At 38.3% G+C, this 26800-nt stretch overlaps 5 protein-coding genes and 1 long non-coding RNA gene across 11 annotated transcripts in view; 1 reads left to right on the forward strand and 5 right to left on the reverse strand.

The window, feature by feature from the left end:
* Positions 1 to 215: 215 nt before the first annotated feature.
* On the reverse strand, positions 216 to 11160 carry swi2 (Protein singed wings 2). Of its 2 annotated transcripts, none has more exons than XM_069057326.1 (7): positions 10998 to 11160; positions 3405 to 3687; positions 3203 to 3356; positions 1179 to 1318; positions 790 to 1128; positions 529 to 738; positions 216 to 476 (listed from the first exon to the last, which is right to left on the reverse strand). In XM_069057326.1, exons 1-7 carry the CDS (start codon positions 11012 to 11014, stop codon positions 294 to 296), a joined length of 1326 nt encoding a protein of 441 aa, XP_068913427.1. In that variant the 5' UTR covers positions 11015 to 11160; the 3' UTR covers positions 216 to 293. The 2 variants fall into 2 exon arrangements, with proteins under 2 accessions (XP_068913427.1, XP_068913426.1); XM_069057325.1 differs by lacking the exon at positions 10998 to 11160 and adding an exon at positions 8160 to 8291.
* Positions 11161 to 12885: 1725 nt separating this feature from the next.
* On the forward strand, positions 12886 to 17618 carry LOC138137738 (uncharacterized). The gene is made up of 2 exons (XR_011161864.1): positions 12886 to 15672; positions 17069 to 17618. It is a non-coding gene; the product is annotated as an uncharacterized lncRNA (long non-coding RNA).
* On the reverse strand, positions 17137 to 19996 carry Smyd4-2 (SET and MYND domain containing, class 4, member 2). 2 transcript variants are annotated; one of them, XM_069057262.1, is made up of 7 exons: positions 19578 to 19996; positions 19358 to 19529; positions 18810 to 19308; positions 18248 to 18763; positions 17981 to 18196; positions 17717 to 17932; positions 17137 to 17671 (listed from the first exon to the last, which is right to left on the reverse strand). In XM_069057262.1, exons 1-7 carry the CDS (start codon positions 19761 to 19763, stop codon positions 17560 to 17562), a joined length of 1917 nt encoding a protein of 638 aa, XP_068913363.1. In that variant the 5' UTR covers positions 19764 to 19996; the 3' UTR covers positions 17137 to 17559. The 2 variants fall into 2 exon arrangements, with proteins under 2 accessions (XP_068913363.1, XP_068913364.1); XM_069057263.1 differs by having other exon boundaries at positions 18810 to 19316; positions 19578 to 19718.
* Positions 19997 to 20139: 143 nt separating this feature from the next.
* Positions 20140 to 22585, reverse strand: Fbxl4 (F box and leucine-rich-repeat gene 4). 2 transcript variants are annotated; one of them, XM_069057266.1, is made up of 11 exons: positions 22280 to 22583; positions 22131 to 22231; positions 21896 to 22084; positions 21638 to 21845; positions 21463 to 21588; positions 21282 to 21415; positions 21125 to 21231; positions 20920 to 21078; positions 20635 to 20866; positions 20388 to 20583; positions 20140 to 20336 (listed from the first exon to the last, which is right to left on the reverse strand). In XM_069057266.1, exons 1-11 carry the CDS (start codon positions 22511 to 22513, stop codon positions 20256 to 20258), a joined length of 1767 nt encoding a protein of 588 aa, XP_068913367.1. In that variant the 5' UTR covers positions 22514 to 22583; the 3' UTR covers positions 20140 to 20255. The 2 variants fall into 2 exon arrangements, with proteins under 2 accessions (XP_068913367.1, XP_068913365.1); XM_069057264.1 differs by having other exon boundaries at positions 20388 to 20866; positions 22280 to 22585.
* Positions 22586 to 22620: 35 nt separating this feature from the next.
* Positions 22621 to 24430, reverse strand: LOC138137737 (probable inactive peptidyl-prolyl cis-trans isomerase-like 6). The gene is made up of 6 exons (XM_069057270.1): positions 23930 to 24430; positions 23680 to 23880; positions 23566 to 23628; positions 23426 to 23517; positions 23173 to 23373; positions 22621 to 23130 (listed from the first exon to the last, which is right to left on the reverse strand). The coding sequence occupies exons 1-6, from the start codon at positions 24128 to 24130 to the stop codon at positions 22638 to 22640; spliced, it is 1251 nt and encodes a 416-aa protein (XP_068913371.1). The 5' UTR covers positions 24131 to 24430; the 3' UTR covers positions 22621 to 22637.
* Positions 24431 to 24902: 472 nt separating this feature from the next.
* LOC138137736 (protein lozenge-like) overlaps positions 24903 to 26800 on the reverse strand; it is a 38651-nt gene continuing 36753 nt past the window's right edge. For all 3 annotated transcript variants that reach the window (XM_069057269.1, XM_069057268.1, XM_069057267.1), the window contains 2 exons: positions 26168 to 26317; positions 24903 to 25888 (listed from right to left, as the gene is read on the reverse strand). In XM_069057269.1, the coding sequence (XP_068913370.1) occupies positions 25416 to 25888; positions 26168 to 26317 (623 nt within the window). In that variant the 3' untranslated portion in view covers positions 24903 to 25415. The remainder of the gene's footprint in view (positions 25889 to 26167; positions 26318 to 26800) is intronic.

Below are 26800 nucleotides of genomic sequence, written 5' to 3' on the forward strand. Positions count from 1 at the left end.
CAATAATTAATTAAGATAAAAATAATGTATGCAAATAGTTGATGTAAGGATTATAATTATTGAGAAAGGACTGTTGTAAATAAGAATGAGTTCGGTAGTTCAAACGCACCGCTCTTGACGATATTTGTGTCACGTAAATTTGATCTAATAAACTTTGTACTTTGTATTTTATTATGTAAACCGTGATTCGACAAAAACTGAAAAAAAAACAATACTTATAAATAGTCTAATTTTTTATTGCTATCTTTATATGTACACAGTTCAACAACATTTTTAATAAAAAGTGATCGCGCTCAAGGCATTTTGGTTACGATCCAGGGAAGTCGTCCAGTTTTCTTAAAATAATAATAATCGTAGGCTAACTTCCCCAAAATCAACAAGATCAAACTCGCCAGAACTCCGTTCAACAAGTCTAAAGCTTGTACGGAGTATTCGGCGGGCGATCTGCACACAGAACTTCGTGACAATTCGATAATCTAAAAAAAATACAAATTGAAACTGAATTGTCTTAACATCGACACCACTCACTGGTAGAAGCGAATTTTCGTCCCCTTCGACATACGAGCACTTCACCTCGCTAATGTCGTCAATCTGGGGGGCGAACTTCTGAAGCATCTCCTGGAACACCGGAGTAAAGACACAATCGCATCGCCAGGGGTTCCCCCCGAGACTGATCCTGACGGCACTGGGCATGTGCGGGTTCTGTTCCAGCGCATTATCGAGCGCATACGTGGGGATCTAAAAGACAACAGTTGCACATCACCAATTTAAGAGACTGACAGTTATTACTTCAGTCAGTCTATTACCACTCAGGGAAAACACCCGAAAATGCCTCAACCAATAAGAACCCTCCAACTCTTCTATACTCTTCACTTTATTATTGTCTAAATACAGATCCAGAGCTTTCCTATAAATCGGGTCTTGCTTGAGAAGTTTTAAATCTTCGATTTCGTTGCCCTCCAGTCTGATTATTTTGGTTTTGGGGGGTAGGTCGAGAGGCAGTTCTGTTAATCCTCGGTACGAGCAGTTGACCTCGATTATGGGTTCAAGATGGTCCGAACCCATCGTTTTTAGCACGACTTTGGGCAAAGAACAGATGCAATGGTTGGGGCATTGCTTTTTGAGATCCTAGCAGAAGGAGAATTGAAATGAGAATGATTTTGCGCGTCGGGAATTACCTTCATAAAACGAGCTATGGTGACCAGGGGTTTGTTTGGGTGTGGTTCCCCGAAACACGTGATGTTTCGTAAATCTTTGACTACGCTTTGGTTCAAGTTGAAGACCCAGTCGAGGTTCATGGAACAGTTCCACCTATTACCTGAAAATAAATCAAAAATGATTACTTGATGTTTGTGTTGATTTGACAAACGCATTGTCCTCGGTATTAAAATTAAATGGAATCGTCTCGGCTAAGTTATGATAAAGAAACAAGACCACCCACATCGGTGCTCTACAATGGAAGCAATCTTTTCTAAAAAATTAGCTAATTTATTAAAAAATATGTCTCAAGCCTACACTTCTATTCCAATAAATCGACAATCCAACAAATAGAGATTCATCAGAAAGTATTTGCTCGTTTGAAATGAAGTTCGTTACGTTGTGTTTGCTCCAGGTGGTGTTTGTTTCAGTGCAGTGTTACCAAGGTAGCAGTTGCACATTTGCGAACCAACCTCACATCATTTATTTCAGGCAGCGTAGGGTCATCGCAATCGGTCAACGATCAAAATGCCTCCCCAAACCCTCACTTCTTCTACGTGAAGCGATCGCCGTTGTTCGAAGACGCGGTGGTCGAAGCGGGTCGATTGAACAGCATCAACCGTGAACTAGCGCGGCAAAATGTACCCGGTGGTGGCCAACCACAAACAGCGGTGGTTTCCCGAATGATGGGCCAGGAACCAATCGCGGGACAGCGATCTTTGGGCTCGGATCTGCTTAACATCGGCTCGAAGCTGATCGGTGGCGCCGCCTCCAGTATATTCGGTGGCGCCACCAATCTTATGGGTGGCGACTCAACGTCTGATGCACCCTCAGGGGGGTTCTCTATCGACTGGCTGATGAATCCTTTGATCGGTATCGTGAAAATGATTTTCCCGAAATTATCAGGTTTCATCGAGATGAGCCGGTTTATAGTCGATCCGATCGTAAAGCTGGTGATCAACAAGGTCTGGGGGGTGGTCCGCTGGATTTGGAACTTCTTCAAGGGACTTATCTTCGGGAACGGTTTGGGATTCATCAAAGGTCTCCTGGGGGGGAACAATAATGCACCAGCTCCTGAACAAGCTCCTCCACAAGCTCCTTATCAACCAGCTCCTCCACAAGCTCCTTATCAACCCGCTCCTCCAAACGCGGTTGCACCTTATCAACCCGCTCCTCCAAACGCGGTTGCACCTTATCCCGCTCCCCCCGCACCCTACTACCCCCCCAACCCCAACGCACCCGCCTATCCACCCTATCATATTCAGAAGAGATCGATCATTGCGGCGCTGCAGACACCAGGTCCATTCTCATTGCCCAATATTGGGAAAACTTTGGTCAGTGCGGTGGTCAACTTCGCACCAGGTCTCACGCAAAGATATCCGATGCTAGCTGTCAAAGCTTCACAACTAGAAGGCACATTCCAGACTGTGCTGTTTATAAAAGAGGCCATACTGAAGTATCTCACATATCTGATCGGTAAACGCTTTCCAGGAATAGCCACCATCATCGATATGTTCTTTGGGATATGGGAGGCCATCAAAGTCCCACTTTGGCCTTTGTTGCGGGCCATAAACAATCACGCCTGCAAATTCTTCCGACTCGGACTGGATTTCTTCACAGATTTGTTCAGAGGCCAAGCCGTCCGTCCGAATCCGATAGCACAATCTGTTGCCGCTCATCAGCAAAAGATTCTACAAATGGCGCAGTACGCCCAATCATTCCCTCAACTCTCTCCGTACGCACAAGACTATCCGTACGAACGCTTCCCTCATATCCCTCCATACCCGGGTCTATACCGAAGGCAGTTCTATTAGTTTTTCATATTTTGTTTTGTCCAATAAAAATATTTGCAATTTGACTGTAGCATATTTTTTTATTTGAAACCACTACTACGCCTTACCAGACGGTTTGACAAACGTCAATGATTTGACGCAAAAACAGACGCGCCAACATTCTGACATCAAAATGACATCCGATGTAAAGTGAAAGTATTCGGTGGACTCACCGGACAAATACAAGCTGTCCAGTTTAGTGACGGAGAAATTATTCGGCAACCTTTGCAGATAATTTCCTTGGAGGTTGAGTGTTTGCAAATTGGGAAAATTCCCCAAAAACTTGTTTCCGATGCTTTCGACCCCGACGTGGACCATTTGCAAAACCTGCAACACTTCTTCTACACGGACAGTCTTGACAAAACACGAAATTACCCTAATTTTGTTTTTCAAAATTGGCGGTCTGATCTGACTGATGTTACCGCCGAAAATGGAGACATTTTCTATGTCGGGAAACCTCTCCAACAACAAATCGAGATCAAGATCGGCTTGTTCGATGTTTCTCAGCTCCAGCACTCTGATATCTGGGGGAAATTCGTCTCCGAATGTTGACAGCCGTTTGTGACATGTCAAGTGGTGCGGCTTCTCTACGACGCAGTTGTCTCGTCTGGGATGCCCCTTGACTCGTTGCGTGCAAATCAATTCCAAAACTAGAATCCTGCAAAAATACAACAACCGGTGAGAGTTGTACCAACTTAACATTTTTCTAGTCTCAAAAATGTGTACGCTCCCGATTTGCATATAAATTAGCGACGGCCATTTAGAGCTGCACTAACAATTTTTAGGATAATCTGGGTCAGTGCCCAGCGTAGGTGAAAAAAATCCAACTAGACTGCCTTGTGTCAAGGTTCGTCGTCTCGATTCATTCATAAACTGTGACTAATGCTAATACCGTGTGTCACAGGTAAGCAGACGCTGAAAACCGTCACGGTCTGATGAAATTATTTATTTATGAGCTTCGTGCCCAAATTAAAACGGAAAACGCAACGTTGCGTGTAGCAGATTATCCACGATTGCGTTTTATTGCCAACATAAAACCCTAAAACGCAGACAAATCTCATCCGTCACTTGTCATTTGTATTCGGTGATTCACCCAAACTGTTGAGAATGTGTCGATTTCGCATAATTACGCGATTGCGTTTTGACTTTCTCTCGACGAATTTAGATCGAAAATGGCCGCGGGATTTTCGTAAGCAATTAGATATACATAATTACATGCTTTGGACGTATGGTAAGTAGTAATTAACGTTTTTTTGTAACATAATCGTGTCCGCTGTCTTAACCTTGTCCTTAATAACGCTCGCACCGCATTGTTTAATTGGATTGATTCCACGCACAGTATAATCCTCGGTATAATCAGTGCCGCTTTGGTCTATCGAATCCAGATAGATGACCATTATATCTAAGAACATGTGAAAAATTAAAAAAAAATTATTGCTTGGATGCAATATCTCTTTACGATTGGTGAAACGAACCGTATGATTGCGTTGCGATGTGTGGAAGGCGAAGACAGATGTACGCCTTACAAATTAAAATGTCACAAAGACAATTCGATTCGTTTAAATCTCCAATCAATTATGTGAGTGTCAGAGACGACAAATTTTTAGAATTTCGTTATAAGTTTAGAATTTTAGAAAATACAAGTGGTTTTTCTTCGACACATTGCTCGGTCTCCTTACGTGAGGACATGATGATCCTAGCCTGTGCTGTTGCCGAAGAATCAAGCTATCAAACGGTGAAAGAATTTTGGAAGTCAGTCCAGTGGTTCTCAAGTTTATTCGGAACAAATAAACATACAAACATACAAATTTACGCTCAAGCTGTTTCAATATGTTCGAAAACGTCAAACACCTGTTAGATCATTTTAAAAAATATAATTAAACCAACAACAAAGAGTAAATTAAATTAAAACATTAGGTAAACTAGAGTGAAGACAATGAAGTTTCTTAGTAAGTATTTTAATCGTAAGTTGATTAATCACAGTGAAAAAGTTTGTTCTCCGAGTTCGTCTCAACGCAGTGTTCTCTCGTACAAACTTCGAAGCAGCTCCAAGAATTAGAATTCGTATTCCACTCACGGAATTATGTTTGCAACAAAATTGATTTTAAATTGAGAATTAATATTCTAAAAAGCATTTGCCAGACTGGTAGTATCGTGACGGAAATTAAAAACGGTAAGCTGATTGGAAATCTAGTGGGTAGTGTAATATTTTAGATTTTCCCATACGGAATATTTTTTCAAAAAAATACGTAAATCAATTGTAAGAAAAAAGTGTTATATCGCGTGCCTAAATAAAAATATGGTCAAGAGTGCTTTGGAAAATTCCACGACGGTATGTCCAGCATAATTTGTTATGATTAGCTACCGTTGTAAACTAGAAAAAATAAATGTGGTGAATGCCTTCTGTTGCATAAACCATTTTGTAGCATTGAGTATGAATTAGTTTGGAAAATAGTTTTTTAATAAAAATGGCGACAAATCGGAGGTTATATTAAACTGTCACTACAGTGACAGCTGTGACAGTTCATAAGCTCCAACTTTGGCTCCAAGCTACAACATACGGGCAATGAAGAGAATTTGGACAAAGCACTCTTGACCAGATAGACAGTTAATATCGTGCGTTCATTTAAATTGATCCACAAAGTTGACGTTGAAGAGTCGATTGTGAACGCACCACTCGTGTAAAAACGTTAAACGTTAAACAGGTGATCTGTGATCATTAATCCGTATAATGCGTTCACAATCGACTCTTCAACGCCAACTTTGAGGATAAATTTAAACGAAGGCACGGTATTTTTTGTTGTTGATTTAGGTTCTACAAGAATTATTTAATGAACAGGATTGAACGCACTTCACTTAAATTTTATTAAAACACAAAAAGGCTTTGATTGAGTTGGTCCAAACAAAATTCAATTAATTAGCAATTCTTCTGATAAGAAGTTGAACATGATGAAAAATTGATTGAAACTAACGAACGTTCAGCAGTTCTCGCAATTTGAAATTTGTTAAAATGAAATGTGTTAATTAATTTTTTCTCGATTTAAACAAAAATAACGACTACATTTTTATTACCTCTGTCGGCAGTTTGACAATTATTATCTGTTTGGCCTTGTAAAAATTTCTGCGAATGTCGGCAAACTTCAATTTGAGAAATGAATCACCTCCTTGAAGATTATACCTAACACCGCCAGCACTTTGCCAAAATATTTGAAAAAGTAAATATTTAGTTGAAATTATGGCACCAATAATTTTCTTTTGTTTCCCGGAAACAAAAGCACTTCTGCGTTCGTTCCCACCTCCCAGATTTGATAACATTTTTTAAAGAATGATTTTTCGCGACATTCGTTTATCTGCCGGAATAAATATAAAGAACTGCTTGATGAAGTTCAACTAGATCGCGTCAAAATTATCGTGGGTACATCAGCTGCAGAAAATGAGTGAGGCTGAAGTTGAGGTAAAAGAAATCACGACGAATGAAACAATGAACGAGGCAAATAATGAAGAGACTTCGAATAAACCTGTGACCCGAGAGAAGAAAAGCGTCTACGATACGGTGTTTAGAACAAACACTGCTCTGGATGGGAAAGCTGAACCGGAGTTTCAGCGTTAATTTAACGTGAGGTATTTTCTGGCTTTTCCTATGCATAAAAATGAATGAGAGGCTTTTAAAATGTAAATTAAGTAATAGAAACCTGTTACAAATGCAATTAATACTGTATTATTTATAAATTAAAGAGTAAAAGTTTAAAGTATCTAGTTATTCTCAAGACGAGTCTTGGTGTTAATTTTCGTCGACTTATTTTCTGGTGTGTTGTCGAAAAGCTCAATAATTGTATTATACTCGTAATATGTATTGCAAAAGTTCGCAGAAGTAATAATTAATTATTTATGCAACATAAAGAACTATTTTTTTTTACAAGTAGGAAGTTTACACACACTAGTGCTGCGAGGTGTGAAATATACACATTTGGAGTTCTTTTATGATTATTTCTGTAAAGTGAGCGAATATCATGGTGAAAGTGATAATAAAGCATTGCGAAGAATTCCATTAGGCATTCTTTTTGTGTTTTCTTAATTTTTCTAGCAAATTTAGCAAGAGTTAGTCAAATGCAAGTGTAATAAATTGTAGACTATACATAGTTCTTCAAACCGAAAAAAATTAATTCTTTTATTTTGCAAAAAAAAAAACAACCAATATTCAACTTTAAAGGCATGACCGGTATAATATGTTACATTCAGCGAAGTGATCAACAACTCTTTTGATTTTGCACCCGTTGCGAAAATAACTTTCCCCGTGGATGTCCTTTTGTTTTTTTTTGTAATTTTTTTTGTATAGCCACGTGTCAGTTATTTGTGAAAATAAAACCGGTTTTAATGAAAACAGAACACACATAAAAAACAAGGAGACTTCCGCAAATTGAAGGTTACATTCGGCAACAAGATTTCACAAAAAACAAATAAAATTTGTGACAAGGGACGTTTGATCACGTTTTTATTTGGACGTCCTGTACTATATGCAAATAAAGAGTGTTCAAAAAAATTGTGGTCAAATCGTCTGATGCTTGCGTTTGTTTTCGTATGGCGAGCTGTCAAACCACAGATGTCAAACGTCGATTATTCAATGAACAACAAGTAGGTAAACAATCCTGTTTAAAACTAACCCAGGAGCGTTTTCCTGTTTTGTCATTAAGACACTTGAAATTAATGATTTAAATTTACAAGGAAATCTCAAAGTGTAAAAGAGAGAGAAAAACACTACCTGTTTGACGACAAATTTTTTTGAACGCTCAATATACCTAGATGTTTCTGATAAATTCCAAACTTTGAAAAATATTTAGAATTAAAAATAATAATTTCAAAGAGATTTATTCTATCTCCGTAGAAACATATATTTTGTATTACTATATTAATTTATTGGCACGTTTGTCGTTAATCCGTTACAACATAAAAATGCATTCTAGATCAAACATTGTATTTCACAGATAAGCTAGATACGTAGTTTAAATAATGATTTTATTTATTCCATTGCGCAAATAGTTTGTTATCCAGAAATTAATGTATGTACTATGGATAATTCAAAATTATCCAAAATATTTTTAACAAACATTAAAATTAGGATTGTGTACTCACAAATGCTTATTAATTTGTGTAAATTTTGTACAATTATTTGTTTGCTCTGCTGATGAAACCGCGACACCAGAATAAGCTTCCATCGTCGCTTCTGGAGGATCAAAAATAAACTCTCTTCAGTCTCTTCTCTTCTCGACACCTCCCACTTTCGACATACGAGTATATACCTACCTACCTTTGTAAACCACTACCGTCTTCTGGCCATGTTAAAATGTATATAATATTTTTACCGCTTGTTATAACAGAAAAATACGAAATCCGTGAGTGTACCTAGTTTCCTCAATCAGTGTGGACCAAAACCAAAAAGCCACACAGTTGTGGCTTTATTTTATTTTATGCTGTATTGTATAATCCAAGTTATGATGAATAACAAATTTGAGCAGAACTCATAAACGTTCACTAAAAGCTCGTTAATTACCGTAAAGTTTATAGCTTTTATTGATGTTGGTAGATATTAATAGTAGTATTTTAAAGCTTCAACTCTCCCAGACATGTTTTTGCAATATGCATTTGTTGCATCCACGCTCCGATTTCACACCTGAAATATTAACTTGTCTTTATTTCTCCCCATCTACCATCGCATCTGCGCTCATTTTTCTATTTCATTTTGAAGACAACACGACAACTCGCGTTTCCTTCGTCACATCGACTTCTTCCACTTTCCGAGTGGCCGAAGCTTTTCAAATAATTCGGTTGACACCCTCTCCCACTTTAGGCGACCACCTGACATTCTCTCGCCATTCTTTTCGTAAAGAAAAGCCAACAAGCAACATTTCGTCGGAATCATTTCCGACGCCGACTTAATTAAAATGTTATGAATTTACAAAGCAATTTTCGTTTAACTTTGTTCGTTTCGAATACAAATATTATTTTGCCAGATGACTTTGTTAAGAAAATCGAAGTAAGGAGAACCCAGATAATAATCTGACCGGAGGATCAAAGCGCCGTATACTGGGTGGTTCGATCTCTGATGCAATTAAAAATGTGTTGCCAAGCGAAAATGCAATAAATGGGGCGACGCAAGATGTGCTGCATCCACGTGTGTTGCTTTTGTTTACGTATTATTCAATTTTCTGCAACAGTGATAATTGACAGGTGTCACGTTGCAGCAATGGGGATGGAAAACAATAGATGCGTTACAAAGCGAGATTGCGTGCATTAATTATTGGATAATAGTCGAAATTAATTCCAATATTACTGCACGAGCTAGGTACAACAGTTGACAATAATTGATGTTATGCACGATACATGACAATCATTCTCACTTTTGAAAGATGTCTCGATTATCAACAAAAGCTACGTGAAATGTCTCTAAAAATGAGAATTTTATACTTATCAATCAATCTTTTGTGCATTCTTAAATAATTAATTAATTACCTAATAAATGAAAATTTGCGAATTTGAGGTTATGTTTCCCAATTAATTTTTTTCTCATAAACGAGCGTTTTAAAGAGTGCAAAAAAAGGCCCAATTTACACACAAACTCGTCAAATAAACTACTATTATGAACTGTTAATAAATTTACCTTACCAATTTGATTTTTATATCCAGTTTTAGTGGGAAAAACTTACATAACCTTAAATTTCAAAAAATAAAAATCCTTGCGGCCAGTTGGCAATATTTAAAGATTATTATCACATGTTATCTGTTCTTAATTTGTTTCATCTAGTTAAATATTATTCTAGAATTAATTAACCATCTACAAATATTTTTTAACGAACTGGAGCAGAATTTTTATTAACAAAGTTTTTACTATTGCGGCCGAAAATTAAATGTAAATAATGTAATCGTTTGAAGAATATTCCACTTTTCTTCGCCTTTTCAAGATTCTCCCATGAAAATTCATTGAAATTAAATCCCTATTTTCTTGGATTTTTCCATTTTTGAAAACTAGTATGTGTATTTAGTGTTGCCTACTTTCAGGCGTAATTTAACACAACCAAAAAATCTGTATGCATTCCGTGAGAACACAAATCCACAATTGTAGAATTTCAGAGAATGTTTTGTCCCCCCAAAAATTCATTCAAGTTAAACCTCAATTTTCTTGCGGATTGTCTCGCTTCACAATTTTGAGTTCTCATACTGTACGCAGTATTGCCTACTTTCAGGGGTAATTTAATAAAATCAAAAAATCTTAAATTGCGTTATGTAGGATGAGCGGGAGCACAAATATGTTTTTGCTGTACTTGTCGTGTTTGCGCTCGGTTTTCAAGTAATAACGAAACACGACCCAAACCGTATCCTTCGGAGATTTAATCCTTTTCAATCCCTTTATAAGGTCTCGAGAGGATATATTGGATTTACCCTTGGAGAAAATTTTGTCTGGAGTGTTGTTCAACTTTCGTTATCACCTTTAACGAGATTTTATCGGAGTGAGTTAACGAGGGACGCGCCTCACAGGATCGGGAATATTATGTTTAATGAATTGCAAGGTGTGAATTAATTTGGAATATTTCATTGCACAAATATTTCACGCAGAGGGTTCCCGATAAAAGCTCAAAGCGCTGGACTGAAGCGTTCCGACTGGGTTTTAAAAAAATCTTGATTTGGTTGTTGTTGACCTAAAGAGGCGCCAAAGCGCGTCACTCGAATTAATAACATCAAACAAACATCACATTCACACAAATTACTCAATATTTATCTCATCAAGACTCGTTTTTAGTAAAAATCCTTATCGCCGTGTGTGAGCAAGGATTAATAAGGAAACACAGCCGCAACGCAATTGTTAGCACGACTGCATCCGCCTGAAACGATCGCATCCGCTGCAAAAACCGCTGAAAATGGGTCAATTATTTCCGAAGTGCGCTTCAGTCGTGCAGTTTTTGTTGTTGTACTTGCCAGAAAATTGTCCGCATGTTGTCCTATTCCGTGGGCATTTCTTCAGTGTCACACATCGCGCACTTTCGCACACTGAAAACTGAAAAGTCGCGCCTGAAACGCTCTTCCACCGGCCGCGTGGGTACCGCGAGTGACTAGAGGCTGTGTGCATAACAGATTTGCTCTCGCTCCGAGTCAAGGTGATGTGTTTTGTACAGGTGATCCGAATTCGTACTAATTAAGCGAATGCGATGACGTGGTTCACGATCAAGAGCGACCACTCGGATTTGCATTTTTATGGGGCTGTGCCGATCAATGTTGGTCGTAAATTTCGGGAAGGTTAGCCAGGGAAAGTGGATCTTTGAAGAGATGCACCGGTGCAACAATTTCTTTTGCGTTAGGCGCTGCAGACGGTTGGCTGGTGACGATAGAGGCTTCCGAACTGGATCAAAAATTGGCGCTGCGCTCTGATGCTGGACTGGGGGGCCGATTCGATCAGCAATTCAAAATCTCGCCTTCTCAAAAGTTGTGAAAATTTATGAAAACTATTTCAATTCGCGGGAGACTCCTCTAGCGCGTATGAGCAAATAAGCGCGAGTCGCAGCGCGTGAGGAAATATTTATGAAAACTAATTCACGTGCACCTGGGCAATTATGCAAGAAAATCACACAAAGTATTTAGTTGAGGAGATGTATTTATTGTCAAAAATACAATGTTCTCCGATATAAAAATATTTTTGGCAATGCAATGCAAGAAAGAATTTGCACTTAGCAATTTTTTGAAACTCCCAAAATATTTCGGGCAGTACCAGATAATCATTCTTCTATATAAATGTCTTTGCTTCTAATTCTAATATTAACTGAACGGTTTGAAATTTATTTCTTCATGACGTAAGAAGTATCTGACCATCCCAACGAGAAGAATTTCAAAAAAATCACACCTCTCCTACCATTGAAGTGCCTCAAGGTACAAGCTTGTGTCCATTGCTGTTATTAATATTCATGAATGAAACTGTTAATGTCTAAATGCGATCTTATAGTGGAAAATACCTTCCCGTTACCTATAAATGGGTAAAGAAAAACTGTGGAAAACAAACATGGTTGGAAGACTACTCTGAAAAAAGTTTTTGTAAATTATATTCAGTCCACCAAGAAGTTTTATTAATAATTTTGTATTCATTTATTTAGTTTTCTTGCATAAACACTAAAAACGTGACTATTATCACGTGGTATATGTTAAATTTGACATTTGGAAATTTTGACCGAGCAGAAAATGTATGAGGAGCAAATCCGAACTTGAATATCTTCAACTGGCATTAACTTTTATCACAAGAACAATTTTAAACCAATTTTGCAGACATCGCACCAAGTGAGGTGACGACACTTGTGTAATTTTTTTTCGAATTTTGTTCAAAAAATTGGTCATAAAATCTGATTAAAACCTACTTTTTCCTATAACATTTTTCAGTTTGGTCGTAGTTATAACGGGTGACTATTAAAATTTTCATATAGGGTTCGCTATGGATCATTCTTTGTTTTCCGCTGCACCTTAGACACTGACAAGTTTGACGTTTCAGTAAATGTTTTTTCTCTTAATTTGGTTATGTTTCGGATATTTTTGCTGAGTTTAAAAATAATTTTATTTTTATATTTTAAATTGTACTGACTGACATTTGTCGTTCGTTCTTGCGTGTGTCTAAAGTAACAGAAAAAATAAAAACTCGTTCAAAGCCAACTCCAAGTGAAAATTTTAATAGTCACCCGTTATCAAATTTAAGGTATACCGGAAATCACGTGATAACTCTGGTCATTTTTAGTTTTCAGACAGGGAGCGACGTTGCCGTAGTAAAATTTTTGGCAAAAAAATGAATAAAAAAAGGCCCTTTTGATACAAACTTCTTGGTACACTCTGTAGAAGCAAATTTGATACTTCCAGTTTTACGAAATTTTTCAATTACCAACTGAATAAAAAAATTGAGGCTCAAGTTTCAAAAAAATCAACAAATTAAAAATTTTGCAAATTATTTTCCAACAGTGTTTCTAAACAAAGTATGCACAAGAAAAACTTGGAAAACTTTTAGGAAACATTTTTGAAAGCTTAGTTTAATAGAAGAATCATGATCTTGACTCATATAATTAGAAATCGACATTTAAATGTCACTTTTGACAGACGTCATAACAGAGACCACCTTTGTGGGTTGATTTGTTTGGCATAAGTATGATGTATTCCATCAACATCCGCGACGCCGAAACTTTTCCTTTGCTTTCCGGTATTTTGATTGATTTATTATTGCAGCAGTTGGTACCGCTGCCAAATAACAAATGACGGAATTATTTGTTTCAGAATGATGGTCAATAATAAAATGCACAAATAATCAACGGGATCTCAATCAAAATAAATATTCTAATTTGAGTTTTTTATTGGGTTTGTGTGAATTAAACTGGACCATCTGGATGGCGCTTAAAAAAGAAGACAATGGGAGTGTCAGTAAGTAAGCACACATCAGACACGTGCTCTACAAGCCAATCACTTTTTGTAAATATTGTCGAGCAAGATTCTGATTGGTTCACACGAGTCGTGTGTTTCGAGGATTATTTGTCAAAAATTGAAAACATCTAACAATAATGATAACATTAATATTTGTTTCGGACCTATAAAGAAAAGGAGTTTTGCTTAATTTTGACTTTCAACATCAAAACATTTCGACTCAACTGATTAGATATTTGATTTGCATCTCCCTACATTGTTTACCTCCTTTTCAAAATTAAACAAAATTACATAACCTTGAAAGCTACATCATTTTACTGGCAACTACCTGAAAAACAAATTTTTTCGTCACCAGACTTAAATAGCAGCTCTCAACTCAAACATGTCAATATTTTTAACCTACACCATTTTTCACGATTTATTTTCACACTCCGAAATTGATCCGAAGCAAATTTGCCCAAGCAGCTAATTAATCCTGCGCAATTTGTACCAATTTTGACTGAACGTCCTAGATCTCCATCTCAATTGCACCCACTAATGTCATTCAAGGTTCATTACGTCACTCTCACGTGACGCGACATGCGACTCTGATCGTGGTGCGGTGTGAACGAGGCATCAATATTTAAATAGATCCGTTGCGGCTCATGTTTACACGTTTCGATTCCGAATATGGGATTAAGTCGATTTCCATAATAAGCATTTTCCATATGTCATGTTCACAGATTGGTCTAGTGGAAATGGCCGTCTTGAAAGGTAAAATGGGAGTCGTTACCTTGTGCGCGATTATTTCAACCGTTAGTCGTGATTGTAATGATTATTTTGCTACTTGTTATGGACGAGGAGATGAGAGTCAATGTTGCATAATGACTGTATGGATCTTGCGGCATTTATTTTAATATCTAGGAATAAATCACACTGAAGGCCTCTAATTGCTAATGATATCATATTCACGTACAAAGTGGATGCAAAAAGAAATTGTGCAACTGACAGTTTCTTCGCAACAGTTTAATTAGGGTAATTAGCGAAAAACGAACATTAGGTAAAAAAAAAATATTTTAGATGAGATAAGATAAGTGTTTGCAAACTACTTTTAGCCGGATGGTGCTAATTGGAGGCCGATCGATGCGACGTTATAATTAATTTTTGTTTTTTTGCCAAATTTAACGCGCAAATTGCACATTTCACACGCACGAGGGTGCTTTACACCAGCCCAATAACAGCTTAAATAAATAAGATTAACGTTTAACACTTCCATTTTCAAGCAGATTTAATAAACACGTCCGTGTAAATATTTTCAGACAACATTTTAATCCAAGCAAAGTGAAAAAAATAAAATCGTGCGTCATCGAGAGGTGATTTTTTTTTATTTAAAAGGTCGGAGCAAGTGTAAAACGGAAGCTCTTAACAATGTGACAAGTACAGAGACACCTACAACACATTTCAGTGAGGATTACGAAACTAAACCCAAGATAATTCAGAGCTGTACTAATTTTTTAATGGTTAGTTTATAATCTATACAGGGTATTTCACGACTGATAACGAGCCCGGCGGAATTGAAAATGCAACCCACAATACATTTCCAAAGTTAACGTAGCTGTTTTAAATATCGTATTGTTTTAAAATATAATTATGAATCCGTGATGGCTTTGCTTCCAATAATTTTATTTGTTACAACTGACATTTACGAAAAAGTTAAAGTACGACGATTAAAATGTATTAGAAACAGACATGATCCTGATTTAAAGCGAATGTAATAAAAATGCTTCTGCCGTTGCATGTTTATACAGATAAAAACATTTTCCCAAAAACTATTCGTTTTTTCACAATTTCATTTAACCAAGCGAATAGCGTTTTTGTCAAAATTTACGCAACTGCATAGCTAACTATGTTTTTTAAATAAAAAATCTCAGTTTTGTTCACGGCACTCTCTGCAATCTCATTGGCCGGCCAATGAGCGGGCTTTATACTTTCGTATAAATAGGTAATACCGGCCGAAATTCGTTCACTTCCGTTCGCGCTATAACCGTGTTCGTTTCGTTCACTCCTCTTCTCTTCCTCTACAAAGGAGACTGCAGCTCCGTAAAAGCGACCTGGACAAAAAGACGATGCTCTTGGCGGAGTCACTCCGACGTTGAAGAGGCATCGGTTCACAAATCGACACCGGCTCTGAAGATGGATTCGACAGTTCGACCGCTCGAGAGGGCCGGTGGTAGATAACTTTTATGATTTTTTAAATTAAAAAAAACATATCCACATTAACTTTGCAAATGTATTGTGGGTTGCATTTTCAATTCCGTCGGGTTCATTATCACTCGTGAAATACCCTGCAGTACAGTCACGTTCACGGAATTTCGTCAGTCGTCATTCAACTGACATGAGCTCTAAACCAGGTTTTATATATTTTTAACCTCACATTGAATTTTTGACATGGATGCTACTGATGACATTTTGATTTTTATTGTGCGTGACAGAACTTCTGTCACAAAAATTTTTAATGTTAGTCATAATGACAATAAAGCTTTGGCTACACAAGTTTTTTCGAATTGACAGTAAAATAACTGACGAAATTCCGTGGCCGTAACCCTACCTACCAACCTTTTTCGATATATTTAACACAAAGCGCATTTTTGGATTTCTGTTTACTTAAATGTCAAATTTGGGGTGTACCCGAAGTCATGTGATAACTTTTGTCACACTTTAGTCTTCAAACAAGTTGCGACGTTGCCGCAGTAAAAGTTTCGCCAAATACCTAATGAATAAAAAAATCTCTTTTTGGTACAAAATTCTTGCTAAACCCTGTATAAGCAAATATTGGGTGATTCAAAATGATTGTGGATAAGTATGGCCAACTATTTACGAACATTTATGTGGCAACTGTGTGGATAGGATAGAGTTGACATTTCTTTGACAGTTCATAGTTGCGCAATTTTGAAAATTGTCAAATCAATGTCCAATGGTATAAAAAAAAATCAAATGCACGCTTATGAAATGTCATACAAATGTCAACTCTACTCAGTAACTGGCGAAAAGCCAGTTATTTTAACTTAAATTACACAAAGTTTTAACAAACGTCATGTACAGTCGTTGACCAAAATAAAATAGGACAAAATAAATTTCGATTGTGTAATTCGATATTTTTGCGAAATCCATCTCTTAGGAAACAAAAGTGTCAAAATTAAAAAAAAAACAATTCTGATAAGTGTCATCATTCGACAATATTTCAAAAACTCACAATCATTCAATTGAACATTGTGACAGTGACGAGATGACAAGTGAAAAAACACAACCTAACTTTTTGTAAATCAATCGTCAAGTCAAATCAAGTTGTAATCTGAGACACATACGCCTCAGTTACACTACACAAATCTTTGAATTGTAAAACTGTCTAAGGTAACACTTTGTCCTATTTTATTTTGGTCAACGACTGTACCTACTAAAGAATGGGGGAAAATGGAATCATTGTCTAATAATGAAAGCTTAAATCGTAACACAACAATTATTAAAGTTACCAGATTTAGTTACTCAAGTCAAAATGCCCCTTAAAATGCTAAAGTTACGGACGAGATTTAAAAAAAAAAAATTATTTAATTTTTTTTTTAATATAGGAAATTTCTACAACAACAATGGTGGTTATAAAACGATCTTCTGAAGGTACTGGAATTTATAGAAAGACTTAAACCTTGAAAACTTTTATTTCATATAAACAGATGCAATCTACATAATTTGCATTTTATTTAGGTATACCTAATACAGTCGCGAGAAATATATTTTGTTCGTGTCAGATTAAAATTACGTGGTTTGTCACAAATTAAGATTTAACTTGCTTGATTATGTCTTCTGTCAACAAAATGTTACTAGGTTATATCATCATAATATATCAATAATGTCGTATTTAAAGAATGTATGAATCATTTCATTAACTATTTATAACTAATTTTGTTCCAATAAATTTAACGTCCCATTTCATCAATAAAATTTGACAAAAAGAACATGTTATAAGTAGGTTATGTCCCTTTCACACTAGAGCACTTTCCGTAGTGTCAAAGAACGACACGATCAAAATTTAATGCTCGCCGCTCACTTTGAAGGTTAACCGTTAATCTGTTTTCGCTTTGACAAGAGAGTCGCTTCCATTTCCCTTATGAGCCAAACAAATCGTCAAGAGTTCTTCAGCTGAATGCGTCTCTACATGCGGCGCCGCCGACACCCTACAACCCAAAATGACTTTAAATCAACTCCAAAACCACACAGACCTGTGAAAGACGTCTAATGCCTCGCGCAACACCGCAATCGCTTCCTCCACCTTCTGCGCCTCTACCAGTTTTCCTCCTACTCCGTATTGCTCTTCGCACCATTTCAATTTTCCTATATTTTCACCCAACGACACTGTTTTTGTGCACTTGGGACACTCCACAGTGTCCTTTTCTATTGGAAGTGTGAACAAACAAAGACACTGACTCGTCGGGCACCTAGAACACGGACTTCAGCCAATATCGGGAATTAATTGAGTCGGGCACCTGACACGTTTAACGAGACTCGATCCATTATTCAACGTCGGCCAGTCCTCCAGGCATGAACGACATCGACAATTAAACCAATATCGCGATGACAAGGCTCTCTGGCGATCCATTAATTTGCGACATGTAAATATGGGACCGTAATTTTCTGCTATTGTTGAACCGGGACTCAGAGGCCTCGACGAAGTAATTACGATGTCTTTACCGACGAAATATCTAAATGTAGGGGTTAAAGAGCGACAAATTGGCTATGAAAGGGTTTCAAACCTTGTCACAGCTGGGTAGCAGTCGTGGTTGAAGAGAGCAACAGTGGGGTACACCGCCACTCCAATATACGAGAGTTTACCCCCTTTGAGTCGATGCTCTGCATCGTACAAAGTCTCATAAACCTCGTGAGCGTTAAACTGCAACATTTGCAAATTACGCAACAGTACTTCCCCGACTTGGTACTCCTGTTCGGTTGGCACCACTGCATCACTCCCTCTGTCAAAGTAGCCGCCTTTTTGCAAACATCTGAGCAAAAATGCCGCCATTAAAGTCCTCTGGAGAAAGTCCCCGGCCGGTCTTTTATCTGCATTGGTACACAAATCGTCGATCTTGTCACAATTTTTCTGTGTGACCATCCTGAGGGCAGTGTGTGACAAAACACTCATCCCCGAACCTATCAACAAATCTAAAAACTTGCATTCGTATTTGTGGTACGTTGTAACAGCCACGTCTCGACAAGAAGGGCCGCAAAACGCCACACTAGAACAGTCTGGGCAACCCACCGGTGCTAAAAGTCTGGAACAGAGAGTTGGTAATACTGCGACAAAAGCATGGTAAGTACCTGTTAAAACAGTGGTGGCAGTGTGTTCCGAACTTCTCAGGTAAAAGACACGCAGCTGTGGGTGGTTCCACAACTAGAGTTTCTCCTGTTTTGATTTCGTCATTAGCAACGACGTATCTCCCCAATTCTGCGCTCTTCTTCAGCGCGATTTTATTTGAAGCATGGGCGAAAATAGAGTGACGCTGGCCGCTGATTGGTGGTAACGTCATGTCGCGCTTTCTGATTGGTTCGTGTTTAGCCTCCAGACTGTCATGCAAGAGTTTTAAGAGTTTCGCGTCACTTCCAATTAGCTTCTCGGCGAGATTCAATGAAACTGTGCTCTTGTTAGTCTCTCCCAAAGCTTTGTAACAAACGGCCATCATCCAGAAGATTTCGTACTTAAATCGATTTGGAATTTTTCTTTTGAGGCACAACTGGAGATCTGTCAAGCTGTTGGCGTATTCTCTCATTGTCATCAACAACTTTGCACGTCCCAGTAGAGCCAAAGCTAAATTCTCGTCTAAAAATCTGCACACAGTCAAACAAACAAGGTGATAAATAAGAACCACCTGTTGATGGCGCTTTGAGAATACACTGGCTGTACAGATTTAGCGCCTTCTTTTTGTCTCCTATTTTTAGACAAGCTTCGGCCTCTAGTCGACGTTTCAGAGCCGTTTCCGGGCATTTTTTCCGGTAAATTTCTTGCACATTCAATAAAAACCCAAGCACGTAATCTTTGATCTACAATTGATGTGGGAATACAATTCTGATTCTTGCAATCTATTTTACCTTGTCATCTTCGTATATCTTCTTGAGTCTCTCTTTGTCCGTTTTTAATTTACCGAACACGTGTCTTATCCATTTTTCTCCGGCGTTTACAGCAACGCACTCGGCGAATTGCAAAAAGAAACCCTCTTTGTTGGCTTGCAGCGTTTTTTCGCTGCAAAGCTGCATATATTGTCGGTCAAAAATCATTTCGGGTGAGAGCGAAACCAAAAATAACGCGAACTAAACCGCAGTTACTGATCTAAATTTAGTCGGATTAATTTAGAATGTGTAAGTATTGCTGTGGGTGGTGCGCATTTTGCATAATCTAGTGCAATCACATTTTCAGTGCTTCAGTTGGGTAAAATTATAATTGTTTATTACTTTTAATTTAACATTTAAAATTTCAAGTCCTAGAAATTTTGACATTTAGATTTAGGTTGGTAGAGACGCCACAAAGGTTGGTAAACGTGCAGCTCGCAGATACGGTTTGAACTACAAGTAGGCGTGTTGTCACTACCAGTAGGCGTAGGCAACAGTTACCTATTACAAACTAACAACTTTAAAAAAAATAACGCATTATAACTTGACGTCGATTTGATTTATTTGTTTGGTATTAACAATAACAATACATTAATATCACATATTAAGGGTCTATTGTTGCTTAAAATACTATTTTTATCCTTACTCTATCTGATCACATTAGTTAAAATAGTTACTGACAACAGTTTTGCAGCTCCTCTGGATTGTCACATGGGGGAATTCCTGACGCCATTTTAGAACCTGCAAAAGACACACCACCATCTTGTATCGTTAAAAGTTATTAAAAAATACTTGTTCGTCCTGGATGCGGTCACAAAAACTAATTTCCAGCAACTTCAAATCAGGTAAAGTCCTCAAGGCCTCTTCGCAGAAATCCCCTGTAATGCCGTTAATCCCTAACAAATCTAACTGTGTCAACTTTTTACAACAACTAATAACAAATAAAAGCATTTGGTCATTGGCACCTCTCCACTGTGACAGAATCAACCTTGAAAAAATATTCTGATATGACAACATGAAAAGATTCGATTGTTCACACCTTTTTAAGTCTCTGCAACCGTCCGCAATTATCATCATAGAGTCTCCCGGATGGGTCAGCAGGAAACACCACCCCAGATCCAACTCTCTCAGTTTGGTAAACCTGGCAAACAACATTCCACCAGTGTGAGTTAGGGTGGTAGCCTTGAATGAACTCCATGTTATGAGGTTTTTATTGAAAATGGTTGCCGTTTCGACCACTTGATCGAGTAGTTCTACATGTTCGCAAAAATCTTTAAACATAACAAGAGCTATACGAAGGGAACCGCAGATTGAACGTGCTCACCTAGGTTGATATGTTTCAAAAGCGGGTTCGCTTTTAATATTGCGTTTAACGGTTCGTCAGATATCTTAGTTGTGCTTAAATCTAAAGTAATTAGTTTGGTAAGTTTTGATAAGCAGTGGAATGCGTGCGAATCAACCTTAACGTTGCGCAACCTCAATTCTGTAAACTATAGATTATTTGATGCGAAAACTAAAAATTTTGTCACCTGTTAGCTCCTTACAACATGGAATTTTACATAAAATTGCGTTATTTACAATCTCGCAGTGGCACAAAGAGAGGTGGGTCAATTGCTTGCAGCATTCTTCAATGAACCTTTACACAGGTAAGAACAGGGATCTGTATTACCGATCGGAGATACTTACCCAAGTACAGCATTGAAAAATGCTTTTTCATTGGTGGTGTGGGTTCCGCACCATGACAAATCAAGCTTTTTAAGGCTTCGGCACCGTTTCTTAAAATTACTCAACATATTTGCGTCCACTGCATGCCAGTATCTCTAAAAAATATTGTCAGAGTGCGCCACATAACTGTACACAATTTTACTTTCAAACTTAAATTTTGATACAAAGTGGGGTCCATACTGGCAGCATTCCACGTTTTATTAACTTGGGCACATCTACTGAGCGATGTCAAGTCCAAATTTTGAAAAATATGCACCATAACCTCAATCTGGAAAAAGTGAGGTTAGAATGGAATCGATTTGAATTAATTCAATTACAGGAAGGCAGGAGAAGTAGTCGGGGCTTGTGGAGTCGTCATCGGCCGTTTGTTCTCGCTCATCGACACCCGAGATTTTCCATTTCAACAAATCATTTTTTAAAACATTATACTGAATAACCTTCTTAGGGCAGAAGCCACCTAAAACGATGGCGTCAATGGAAGTGTGATATTTTAAATGACTTTGGTTGAATTCTAAACGAACTTCGCTAAAAATCAGCCATTTAGAAGATTTGCAAGTTGGGGGGATTGTACTGACTTTATTAAACAATTTAATGGTCTGATTGGTGGATGAAATTTGCGGGCGCTTTCTGGGCATGTTTGTGGAGGTCCATCCCACAACAACTTCCACTCTTGAAGGGCGTAGCGCCCCCAAATTCTCACCACAGCCCCAGGATTGTATGTCTCGTAGATGCACACATCACGAGGTACAACTGCAGTTTCAAATCTGGAAATATGCGTTATTTGTTGAAAAAATTGTTACACAACTGCACCCCAGAGTGATGTAGTCTTCAGCGCCCAGAGGATCAACTTCCTGGGGCCTGTACACTTGCTGATAGGCCTCACTTTCTTTCCACCAACTCCCATAAGTCCTCTACAACAAAATAAATAATTCTTACAGATTTTTTACCTAGGTACTTACCAAAAAATAGGTTTCCGGAAAGTCACCGTACGACGGATATTTCTCATATTTACCGACGACGTTCTCTGGAGAGTACGAAACACTGAGTTCCGTATTGTATTTTGACGTATAATTAACAACCCTCTCGGCCCACTGATCCAGTCTTTGCATATCCGTCGCCATCACTTCCACAGGTAAAAACTTATTATCGCACTCTGGTATCCCGTCGCATTTTTTGATCAAATTTGCTTGCATTGTGACTTTCGTCGTTTTTATTGACACTTAACCTCACTTCAAGGTGAAACGTCAACTTGACATGTGACAAACAAAACGAGCGACCGTCAAAAGTTGAGCAACACCAGTGACCGTAAACATTTATTTACATAATGACGTGTTTAACATAGAAAGTGCGACTGGCAGCGAACATCTGTTCTCTTAACTGATCCACTGTCATCTCTTTCTCCGGCGGCTCAACTTCTTCTTCGATCGGCTCCGCAATCTTCTCCAACTCTAGTCTCTGGATGTCATCTATAGCTTCCGGGTGTTGATGCACCTCGATCTCCTTAAAGTAACTGTCGAACATTCTCGAGTACCGCGTGAAGGGTAGGTATGGCTTCAGGTCCGTCTTTAGACAGTATTTGCCAGATTTATAACCGGTCCAGCTCAGGATCGAATCCACGTCGTCGCCTTTGATTTCCAGATTAAAGAGAGTCTCGAAAGGAGGATTCAAAGCTGCGATGTAGTCCTCGTCGGGTTGCGGACACAGCGAGAACTCTCCGCAATTTGTAATCTCTATTTTGCGCACAGGACTTTCGTAATAAGTCGACACTTTTTCGATTAGATTTAGAATTTCAGCACCTTGAATCAATTGACTGGAAAGACTTTATTGTGTAAATGGTTCCCAAAGACACTACCCAAATGCGACGTAATTGTAGTCCATCCAAGACGCAGGTTCCAGCGTTATGTAAAATTGGGTGCTGTTGTCTTCGTGTCTGCGTTTGTTGCACATAGAGAGCACACCTCTTCTGTTGTGGGGCACGGCGTAGTTCTCGCAAGGCATGTGGATGTGCTGCAAATCGAAGCCCCCGCACTGCACCCAACTGTATTTTGCTATCCTACCAAAATTATTTGTCATACTCGACGCCCTCTAGAGAATACGTGTTGTACCTGTGTATTCTGGTTCCTTTATAGCCCTGTGACTTTTCGGTGCACCGGTTAAAAAAATTTTCACACGTTATGGGCACCACATCGTTGTATAACTGAAACAGTGCAATAAAACAAATCGTTTTGGATTCGACTCTATTTACCACAAACAACATAGAGCCAACAACATGTTCGTCAATTGCTATCGTCAAATACACCAGCTTGCGCTGCAAAATTGTCGATTACTTTCGAAGTTTTCAATTTGTGCTAACTGAGACTTTTTGCCTTTGTATTATGTCCGTAAAGTACTTGATCAATTCTTTTTCGGCAATATCTTCGGCATCCATGTCGACTTCAAGCGTGTACTTTTTGGTGATGTAGTAAAGCAGGGCTCTGTCGTCCCCTAAGAGCTCTCCATCGAGGTAGACCGCTACAGGAGCTTGCAGCAAGTAGTACGGTTTGCCGTGTCTTCTTTTCATCTAAACTCCATCTGAAATAATTCTCAATCTTCGATTTGTCGTATCGTACCTTTGTGAGATATTCATCCCAGTCCAAATTCAGCATGTTCCTGATTTCCGGTTTTGCAAAAATTTTCGGATAGCTGGCGTAGAGTTTCTCCACCAAAAAGCGGCATTTTTGAAAATGAGCACTGGGTATCAGTCCCACTACTTTGAATTTTATGTAGACTCTTCGCCTATTGTACAAAAACAGTTCATTGTCCAGAACCATGACGTGCAAAAGAAATAATTTTTGACAAGCGAAAGCTCATTTTCCAAATATGTCAAATTTGATTCTCCACAAATTTCAGTTCACGTTTTTGGTTGCTAAAATGCCGACACTCTTTATAATCACGTGACTGACAACTGACGCGCGATTGGACAGTCGCATTTCGTGTCAAATGTCACACACTTTTCGAAGCAAAAATGGAATCAATTGCGCCGTAAAATGGAATTAGACGTTGGTGCGCTTCCTGTAACTTTTACGCGCTTTGCTACACGTAGAATCTTAGACGGTGACGCATTCTGGTTCACGTAGATTAGCCACCAGGTATGGGTTGACCCGAAACGTTAGTGCTAGAAAAGGAGAGAGGAATTCATCAATCATTTAAAATTCCGAAGAGTTAGTCACATTTAAAAGACACAAGTGATCAGATTTGGGAGTCATGATTTGCAAATCTTGCTTACGTTATGTAGATAAAATATTTAAGTGGTCTTAATGTAGTTATGATAAGTATTCTAACTTGACGCTTTTGTGTGTGAAACAGTTAGAGTAGGCGTTGTAAACCGCAAAACGTGTGGCACTTGACGATATTTGGTAATAATAAGCTGTCAGTTTATTAACTTCTTTTTTTATTAACAGTAAGTCGAACTGTTAAACAAATTGTAACTGTTTTTTAGTTTTTGATAAACAAATTCACTGTTATCGGCATGTCAATTTGACAGCTAACGTCAGAGTCTCAGAGCCCTCTGCCCTCTAGGTAGGACTAAGAAAGTAAAATGAATAACACTCATTAATTATTTATTTACTTATTCTACTAATAATACAATATAAATATTTTGAAGAAAGGAGTCGTCGCCCCTTTATAAGTATCTTTAAAATCACATAGATTTTGATATGTATTTATTTGACATTGAGTAGTTTGACAATTATTTTTTCAAAATTAATTGACAAGACAGTTGGTTGAAGGAGCAGTGTTTACATCAAAATCATAGGATAAAAACAGGATTCAACATATATTTTTGACACGATATTCTGTCACACAACCATCACTGAGGATAAAAATACAAAGAGAATGTTTAACTAAAATGTACGAACAGTTAGGTATTTGGTAAAACAATCACTAAAACTAATAAAGCGAGTAGAAAAATAATAATGTTACTGTATTCATTCTCTTGGAATAGTACCTAGTAATACTTTTATAATACAAATTGTTTATTGTACAAATTTCAATAAATTATTAAGACGTAGAGTCGGCTTTCATTCATGAATATCATAAATAAAACACTCGAAGTTATCAGTACGGCCTCCAAACACTGGCTGGATCGTTATGTCCTTGCGTCCTTTCAGTGTCCTCTAGAGGCTCTTGCACATGAGACTGCGCCACTTCCGTCGTCACATTCTGAGCCAACTCTATGGCCCTAGTGGGTGTTAAACTCAAACTCTCCGTGCTCAAGTACTGATCGATCTTCTCGGTACTGCCGTGGAGATGGAAGTGGATCTGGTTCTGGTTGACGGTGGAGTAGAGCGGCGGATAGAGCACCATCGTACTGGGGTACTGCTGATTGTTGTTGGGCGTGTTGTAATAGTTATAGTTGTTGGCGTACGACGGGTTGGTACCCCAGTTGTTGGGGTAGTAGGTGCTGTTGTCGGAGTACCTCGGACTGGAGCAGATCATGGGGTCGATCTCTGATTTGGCACTGTTCAGCATGGGCGTGGGTGAAGTCAGAGATGTGTTGATGAATTCGTTATGGCTGGGTTCGGGAAGTACTGCGAACAAACAAATTCAAGGGTCAACATTCGCGCTAATTGTCATTTCGATCGATTAGTACCGATGCAAATGAGGCTGTTTACACGGTACTTCCGTTTTTGGGGGGCACGTTTGATATGTTAATCAAGTACGATCAGTTCTGTAAAAAGACAAGAAGGGTATTGATCTCTAATGTTAGGAGGCTTGGCCAAAAAGGGACGAATGGCGCTGCCTTAAAAATCTTCTACATCCTTTTCATGGGCCCGGGTTATGTAATGGGGTTCAAGGAACTCATGTACCTGTGGGGAGATGCAAGGAGGTACCGTGCGGCGCTTCTTGGTGGTCGTAGTACCCCGACTGGGGGCTGTACGAGGGGTAGGCGCTCGGGTACTCCGGCCACGTGGTAGGAGGACAGTGGGCTGGAGGACCGTTGGGGTGCAAGGACCCATCTAAAAAAAATAATGCATGTAGTTTGCGGTGACAGCTACGCCAAAAATAAATAAACGAGGTTTGGGAGCCAATTTCGGTTCTTATTCCGTAACAGTAATGGCCGACTTTTCGAACAAAGGATTGTTCTTTGGCCTAACGTAAATAATAAAAACAAACGGACAGCGTAATAAAGAAGACACCACCACGAAATTGCAATGCGGATTTACCGCTTTATTATTATTCGAGAAGCACACCTGACCATTATGGCTTATTGTATGTAAATTTAATTTAGAATGTAATGTGTCTACACTATTGTTATTATGTAGTTCATGTGTACTAATAATTCGCTTTAAGAACGATATTATTTTTTTATGAGTTGGCGGCCTAAATTCGTCACTTCTGCAAAAGCCGATAAAGAAGAAATCTTCCGCGAGCGTGATACAATTTAATCGGTCATCTGTCAAGAATAGTTCGAAGGAATGTGCAAATTTGATCGCACCTAA

Source organism: Tenebrio molitor, chromosome 9, assembly GCF_963966145.1.
Source record: "Tenebrio molitor chromosome 9, icTenMoli1.1, whole genome shotgun sequence".
Taxonomy (NCBI): domain Eukaryota; kingdom Metazoa; phylum Arthropoda; class Insecta; order Coleoptera; family Tenebrionidae; genus Tenebrio; species Tenebrio molitor.

Excerpts from the sequence above, each read along its gene's own strand:
- swi2 (XM_069057325.1), bottom strand. The coding sequence starts at position 8,242 with ATGGAAGCTTATTCTGGTGTCGCGGTTTCATCAGCAGAGCAAACAAAT. Across the intron at positions 1,319-3,202 it reads GGACAGCTTGTATTTGTCCG|GTAATAGGTGGAACTGTTCC; the intron begins GTGAGTCCACCG and ends ATTTATTTTCAG. Across the intron at positions 1,129-1,178 it reads CCATAGCTCGTTTTATGAAG|GATCTCAAAAAGCAATGCCC; the intron begins GTAATTCCCGAC and ends TCCTTCTGCTAG.
- Smyd4-2 (XM_069057262.1), bottom strand. The coding sequence starts at position 19,763 with ATGATTTTTGACCGACAATATATGCAGCTTTGCAGCGAAAAAACGCTG. Across the intron at positions 19,309-19,357 it reads TCTCAAAGCGCCATCAACAG|ACGAGAATTTAGCTTTGGCT; the intron begins GTGGTTCTTATT and ends GCAGATTTTTAG. Across the intron at positions 17,933-17,980 it reads AGTCTCGTTAAACGTGTCAG|GTGCCCGACGAGTCAGTGTC; the intron begins GTGCCCGACTCA and ends TCCGTGTTCTAG.
- Fbxl4 (XM_069057264.1), bottom strand. The coding sequence starts at position 22,513 with ATGCAAGCAAATTTGATCAAAAAATGCGACGGGATACCAGAGTGCGAT. Across the intron at positions 20,867-20,919 it reads TTTGAAACATATCAACCTAG|ATTTTTGCGAACATGTAGAA; the intron begins GTGAGCACGTTC and ends TTATGTTTAAAG. Across the intron at positions 20,337-20,387 it reads ACCGCATCCAGGACGAACAA|GTTCTAAAATGGCGTCAGGA; the intron begins GTATTTTTTAAT and ends TGTCTTTTGCAG.
- LOC138137737 (XM_069057270.1), bottom strand. The coding sequence starts at position 24,130 with ATGGTTCTGGACAATGAACTGTTTTTGTACAATAGGCGAAGAGTCTAC. Across the intron at positions 23,881-23,929 it reads GGGATGAATATCTCACAAAG|ATGAAAAGAAGACACGGCAA; the intron begins GTACGATACGAC and ends GATGGAGTTTAG. Across the intron at positions 23,131-23,172 it reads TACAATTACGTCGCATTTGG|TCAATTGATTCAAGGTGCTG; the intron begins GTAGTGTCTTTG and ends AAGTCTTTCCAG.